A 7,500-nucleotide genomic window follows, 5' to 3' on the forward strand; every position below is an offset into this window, starting at 1 on the left:
GTTTTTATTGTGTGTAAATATCTGTACATTACATCGAGAAATGGGAAAATGAAAACAGTAGAACTGGAGTTTAAAAGTATACAGAAATGTAAGAAAGTAAGAGTTTTAAATACTAATGCATTAAAGCGTTTGGAGATTCCCAAGATAAACGAATAAATCTAATAAAACCCAGATAACAGTCAAATGTACGACTAATGTTGATCTCCAGAACAGAAGGGACGTCGCGCTATAAACACGTTTAGAGTCTACCGACATTCTTTAAATGAATAATGCAAATATGTGACTATGGTACGAATACAGTCAACTAGGATGAACACATATAAAGGACCACAAGGACAAGGAACTAATAATAAGTGATAAAAGAATGTAACCGTGGGGCCTTTTAGGCCGACGCTCTGGAAAAAGAGAATGACGATTATTTGAGGGGAAAAAATTGAAATCACGTAACGCAGAAACTCGTTTTGATTGACAAGCGAAGTGAATAAAACCAGATTTTCAGACATGGAATGGATGTAAACTACAACATTGTTTTTTCCCGCAACAAATCAAATACATACAACTTTAGTTTCAACAGATGAGACATAAAGCCTGTGACTATCGTCATATTTGAACGTGATAGCAGCTAGCCGTGACGTTCTCGTGCCACGTTACGCCAGGTGTATGTGTGTGTGTGTGTGTGTTATTCTCATTAATGATAAATAATAAATACACACACGTTGGAAGGCACATTGTCTCCTGAGTTTCCTAAGCACAATAACTGGCGGTGTGAAAACAACCCCTGCTTTATTAATTAAGAGAGAAGCTCAAGTCGTGTTGATCCATGATTGACAAACAAACACACACACACACTCACACACACTGAGGTTCTGATCATCCGGGTGGAACTCGGGGTTCGATCTTCAGCGAGAGCTCGTACAGAGTGTCTTCGTCCATCACCAGCGCCTTGTCCAGGAGGAAGTGGGTCACCTGGGGGGGGCAGAGGGACACGCTCAGCACCCGCCCACGCGGCACCAAGAGTTCACTTTATTAGGCACACCTTGGGCTGGTGCTCCATCCGGTACGGGGACTGCTGGAACTGACGGATCTCACGGATAATGTGAGAAATCTGAAAAGAAAAACGTTGTGACCTCACCTTTTAATAACATTCATGTTCCTGAATTTTAAATAATAATCCTGTACAATGAGTCTTGATTTGATTGACAGGTGTTTATTTCTAGCTGTTGATTATTAATTATCTGAGTTTTCTTTTTATTCACCTGCTGCTATTTGTGTATCGGCCGGTAATCATTATTACGTTCTAAATCTTTACGGAGAATTAAAAAACACTTAAAATATTAGATTTGAGGTCCTGCTCAAAATTGTTTCCACTTCAAACTGCAATCGTATGTACTGTTGGACTATTAATATTAGGCTACTAAAATGCCCAAAGAAGTTTAAAAATATGATTTTAAGTAACTATAACTATTTTACTATAGCTGTAGCAATTAAGTTTATTAAGCTAACGTCGCCTCCATATTTACCCTTCTGTCTGTCATTTTTTTATTAAAATGTGTAATATTTGATTAATATATTTTTACCCTTTTGTCTGTAAATTATTTTTAATGTTTTAATATTTGATTAATTTATTAGGCTTTTTTTTAACTAAAAGCTAACGTTGCCTAAATAAGTCGTTTGTTGTATTCATTCCCCCCCCAAAACATATTTCCATTATATTTTATTATTATTTTAAAACAATTTCGTAAAAACAGAGCACGACGTAGCTGCTAACGTCGCTGCTAACGTCGCTAACGTAAACAACGTTAGCCGGCCAGTCAGTGGAGACCTGACCCCCACAAACACCAGTCAGCTGATTCATATTCAATAAGGGAATAAACATATCTGACCATCCTCATCTTGGAGAAGTTCACCAGGCCGTCCTCCGTGAAGTTTGGCGTTCCCTCCTCGATGAAGGCCAGGTCGGTGAGGTACATGCCCAGGTACGGGACGCATGGAGGGTTACAGCTACACACACACACACCAGTCAGTTTTTAGGGACTGCATTTGAACATGAGTGTTTGCTCTTTCCTACTTCTTCAGCGTCTCTCTGAGGTTCTTGAACCTTCCCTCCGATGACACCGTCTTCAGCAGCCGTTCCATCAGCGCCTTCGTCTGGAAGCACATCATTTCATCATTTAGATGCATCTTTGTGTGCAGCGACTGCGAGTAGAGTATCATTCGGATTATTATTATAGAAGTGGATTCCCGACCTGCTTGCAGACCTTGGCCCAGGTCTTCTTCAGCCTGTAGAGGGCGCTGCGGTTGAGCGCGGAGGTGATCTCCAGCACGCCGTTGTAGTTGTTGAGGCAGCGGCAGATGTCGGCCACCGCAAGCCACTTCTCGATGGAGCCGGCCCGCGAGCCCACGTCAGGGTGGGCCATGATCTGAGACGCCACCAGGTTGCTCATCTGTGGTCATATTGTTGTAATATTTGACTCCGTCATTTTTACCCTTTTGTTTGTAAATATATATTTTTATTTTTAAAATATTTTATTAATTTATTTTTTCCTTTTTGTCAGACCATTTTTTTATTTTTATATATATATATTTTACTTTTCTGTCTGCAACATATTTTTTTTATTTTTTAAATATTTCAATAATTTATTTTTACCCTTTTGTCTGTAAATATGTTTTAATATTTTTAATACTTGATTAATATACTGTTACCATTTTATCTGTACACACACACACACACACACACACACACACTCTTACGTCGTTGAAGTGCTGGCTGGTCTTCATGATGTACGGGGTCCTCTCCGTCTTGTCCCGCTTCATCCAGCCTTGACCCAGGAACTCCCTGCAGGACCAGGGACCAGTCAGAGGGACCTGGTCCGTGTACTTAGGGGTACAAGTACCTCTAAGTATACAGACTTATACTTCATGCTACTCAACATTTGACATCAATAGTTTCATTGTTTACAGTCGTCAACACAACGCTGTTCATCAGCCAGAAGCTGTATACACTGTAGTAGGTTTACATCTTTCTGACGGTCCTTGAACGCATCAGTTGAAAATACAACCAAAACTAAGAGAACTAGAACGGGCACTCGGTAGAGCGCATACCTTCGCATATCACAAGATTGGGCATTGAATTATGAACATTTTGGCATTAGTTGCATGCCAATTGGACAAAAATGTATCGTGCTACGGTAAAAAAAAGATGTTGACCTTTCCATGACCATGACCTTGACCTTTGACCCGATTGATCCCAAAATCTAATCAAATGGTCCCCGGATAATAACCAATCATCCCACCAAATTCCATGTGATTCAAGAAGATTTGACCTGTTCATGACCTTTGACCTTGACCTTTGACCCGATCGATCCCAAAATCTAATCAACTGGTCCCCGGATAATAAACAATCATCCCACCAAATTGCATGCGATTCGGTTCAATACTTTTTGAGTTTTGCGAATAACACGCATACAAATAAATAAATAAATAAATAAATACACGGCGATCAAAACATAACCTTCCGGCATTTTTAATGCGAAGGTAATAATTCTGATATTTCTATGAACTCTATGATCCTGGCCTACATATTATATATATATATATATATATGTATTTATTATATTATTGTAATATAAAATTCTATAATATATTTTTTGAACATAATTATATTATGTTCTGTATATGATATTTATTATATTATATTATTGCATTATAATATTATATAATAATTGTATATTGTTTTATATTCTTTTGTTTATAATACTAGTATATTATGATATTTATTATAGTAGGTTAATGTATTATAATATAATATTTTGTTTATAATACTATCATGTTATGTATATGATAGTTAATATATAATATAATTATATAATATAATATTATGTCTCTTATAATACCATTATATTTTGACTTATATAACATTGTGTATTTGTATCTAAGCTGTAACTGTTTCTCTACTTCAGAACCACGGACAGCGACAGATTTATGAATGAACTTTAAAACTGTAGCTTCTACTTGGTGGGAGTACTGAGAACAGTGTACTGCAAGAAGTACAAGAAGTACACTACCGTTCAAAAGTTTGGGGTCATCCAGACAATTTCGTGTCTTCCATGAAAACTCACTTTTATTTATCAAATGAATTGAACATTTCATAGAACATATAGTCAAGACATTGACAAGGTTAGAAATAATGATTAATATTTGAAGTATTCATTTTGTTCTTCAAACTTCAAGCTCAAAGGAAGGCCAGTTGTATAGCTTATATCACCAGCATAACTGTTTTCAGCTGTGCTAACATAATTGCACAAGGGTTTTCTAATCAGACATTAGTCTTCTAAGGCGATAACACAATGTACCATTAGAACACTGGAGTGATGATGAAATGGGCCTCTATACACCTCTGGAGATATGTCATTAGAAACCAGACGTCTCACCTAGAATAGTCATTTACCACATTAACAATGTAGAGAGGGTATTTATGATTAATGTTATCTTTATTGAAAAAACAGTGCTTTTCTTTGAAAAATAAAGACATTTCTAAGTGACCCCAAACTTTTGAACGGTAGTGTACATGAAGTACATGAAGTACATGAAGTACTCACTCGTAGGGAATACTCCTGAACACGATGTGGTCCAGCAGTGTGATCTGCTCCGCCAGCTCCATCGCTGAGAGAGACTCCAAGCTCTCGGCTTTAGGACCCTCGGCCTGGAGGACAGAACTTATATAATATATATATATATATATACACATATGTATGTATCTATACTACAGTACTAGGACACTAACTCTTCACCACTACACAGTACTACTGCCCAGCGGCACTCTTACCACGATGAAGTGGAGGAGGGGACAGCTTCTCTGGAAAGGAAGTATTCAAACAGAGCTTAGCAAATGTATTCAGAATAAACTACATCCAGGTACTTTGTGGTACTGGTGGTAGTACTGGAGGTACTAGTACTCACCATCTGTAGTATGTCCTCTATCTTCAGTTGAGCATCATCTTGATCTTCTTGAGAAAGAGAACTGAAGAGAAAACACATGTTAAATATATATATAATTATATTTAATATAATATTAATATATATGTATATATATATTTATATATATGTATATAGAAAAATATATATAATTATATTTAATATAATATGAATATATATGAATAAAATATATATATATATGAATATATATAAATATATATATATAAATATATTTAATATAATATGAATATATATGAATATATGTGAATATATATGTATATATTAGGGCTGTCAGCGTTAACGCGTTAATCTATGCGATTAATTTGGCCGCGTTAACGCACTAAAATATTTTACCGCAATTAACGCAACTTTGTTTACTTCCGGTGTTCGTTGAAGTTTTTACACTCCTCTGAGTGTCAAGCCGCGGCAGTACGGTTTAACACTGTTTCCGTTTTTAAAACAATTATTTCTCCGCGAAAATAAGGAGCAGAAATCAGTTCAACTCGTGGATGAATCAGTCGGGTTTCCTCCTGCTCCTCCTTCCTCCCGTCTCCCCCTCTGACACACAGAGGAACGGAGGGGCGACGTGTCGGGGGACGCGGCGCGGAAAGAACTCGTCACACGAAACCTTCAACGTGATTGGTCAATCCGTTTGTCTGTCAACATTTTGCGAAAAAAACAACCAATGAACACTCAGTAAATCACAAAGGACCTCCCACCTCACAGGTGAGGCTCTATAGCAGCCTGTCAGTCAGAGAGCAGAGAACACGGCGCGAGGACAATGTGCCTCAGAGAGCTGAGATTGTTCTGGAATGTTTGATGTAGAACACATGGGGGTGTGTCGTATGCAAACGCCTTTAAAAGGTGAATTTACATTTTTTTGTAAAATGGAGAACATGAGCCCAGCCTCCAGAGGGTGAACATGACATATGTGAATGTCAGTCAGTCACCAAGGCCACTGGTTCTGCTGTTCAGTGGTAAAGATGACAGGACCAATGGGGTCTCAATATACTTCTTTTTTATTACTAATCTGGATGTTTCACTGAAGAAACAATTTATAATCCACAATATTAAATACCTCGCTGGCACTTTATATGTAGGAGCCTCTTTGAAAACACAGCTCTGTGTCAAGTTTGGTCTTTAAAAAGAAGAAAAAAAAACTTTTAATCGCGATTAATGAATTTCAAAAAGTGCGATTAATTAGTTAAGTACGAGTTCATTAGCAGCTCTCAGCACCTCAATATGTTGGACGTGGCTTTCCTCTCTTGGGGCAGCAGGTCTGGATCCCTCAGGACCTCCTCCAGCAGACCGGTGACCCCCATCTTCAGGTCCCTGCTCAGGTCAAAGTCCTGCAGGACCGACACAGGTATGAGTTTTGTCTTTAGTAGGGCTGTGAAACGATTAACATTTTGAATCAGGTTAATCACAGGTTTCTGTGGATTAATCATGATTAATCACATATATACATTTACAGGGCTCTCAAGACAGGCAAGAGCTCCGAGAAGAGTTGTTGACGGGGTGGGGGTGGGGGGGGTGGGGGGGGCTGGTGACTTTTCATGCGCGCAGACCGGCATCGGAACCCTGCGGCGACCGCGATCGACATATTGAGCACCCCCCCCCCCCCCCCCCCCGTTCAATGCGTGACACTTGAGAGCCCTGCATTGCTCACCAGTGCGAGCGCCAGCATCGGAGCTCTTCTGCGCGAGCCGAGAGAAGATTTGTTGACGGGGGGGGGGGGGGGGGGTGCAAGTGACTTTTTTTCATCCCGATGTGCGCGCACACGCCGGCATCCGAGCTCTGCGGCGCGCGAGACGGAGATCGGAGTCGTGTTAACGCGACACTAGAGACATAATGACACGCTGCTGGAGACGACCAACAACAGACGGATTGGAAGCTCATTCTGCGCATGCGTTAAATGCGTTAAAAGAAAAATAACTAGTTAAACCTGTAATTTAATTAACTGAGTTAACGCGTTATTTTTCACAGCACTAGTCTTCAGTTAAATCCATAACACGGTTATTCAAAGACAAGTAGCTTGAAATGAAAAAGTATTGTCAGGGAATCTGTAGACGGACGATGGCGCCCTCCAGTGGACGTTGACGTCACTTCAGCCCAAACGGACCATGAATATATAAATATCTCAATATATATATATATATATACACATATATATAAATATATATATATAAATATCTCAATATATTTATATATATATATAAATATCTAATAAATATATATAAATATATATATTTATATATATATATATAATATATAATATGTGTTAAAGAAAGAAAACACAAACTGGGCTTGCACCTTTAATAAAAAGCTGACGTTATAATAAGGTGACGTTCGTGATGACGTCATCACGAGATCAGGGATAATCAATGAGGTCATTGACGAGCTGAGAATGGAGTTTAAAGAAAGACTATTTGTTTATAATAAAGACGTGAATTATTTTACCTCACAAATTAAGGATGAAAAGAGTATTGATGACCGTACTAGTATACAACAATCCTGACGGTGCCC

General features: G+C 38.5%; 1 protein-coding gene across 1 annotated transcript in view; it reads right to left on the bottom strand.

The window, feature by feature from the left end:
* The window catches only part of rasgrf2a (Ras protein-specific guanine nucleotide-releasing factor 2a), a 26,324-nt gene that overhangs the window by 15 nt on the left and 18,809 nt on the right, over window positions 1-7,500 (bottom strand). The window contains 10 exon segments of the mRNA XM_056431841.1: window positions 1-966; window positions 1,037-1,105; window positions 1,884-2,001; window positions 2,069-2,148; window positions 2,247-2,444; window positions 2,752-2,836; window positions 4,599-4,702; window positions 4,826-4,855; window positions 4,960-5,020; window positions 6,211-6,323. The exon segment at window positions 1-966 is cut by the window's left edge and continues 15 nt beyond it. Coding sequence (XP_056287816.1) covers window positions 871-966; window positions 1,037-1,105; window positions 1,884-2,001; window positions 2,069-2,148; window positions 2,247-2,444; window positions 2,752-2,836; window positions 4,599-4,702; window positions 4,826-4,855; window positions 4,960-5,020; window positions 6,211-6,323 — 954 coding nt within the window. The 3' untranslated portion in view covers window positions 1-870.

The sequence above is a fragment of the Pseudoliparis swirei genome, chromosome 15 (assembly GCF_029220125.1).
Source record: "Pseudoliparis swirei isolate HS2019 ecotype Mariana Trench chromosome 15, NWPU_hadal_v1, whole genome shotgun sequence".
Lineage (NCBI taxonomy): Eukaryota > Metazoa > Chordata > Actinopteri > Perciformes > Liparidae > Pseudoliparis > Pseudoliparis swirei.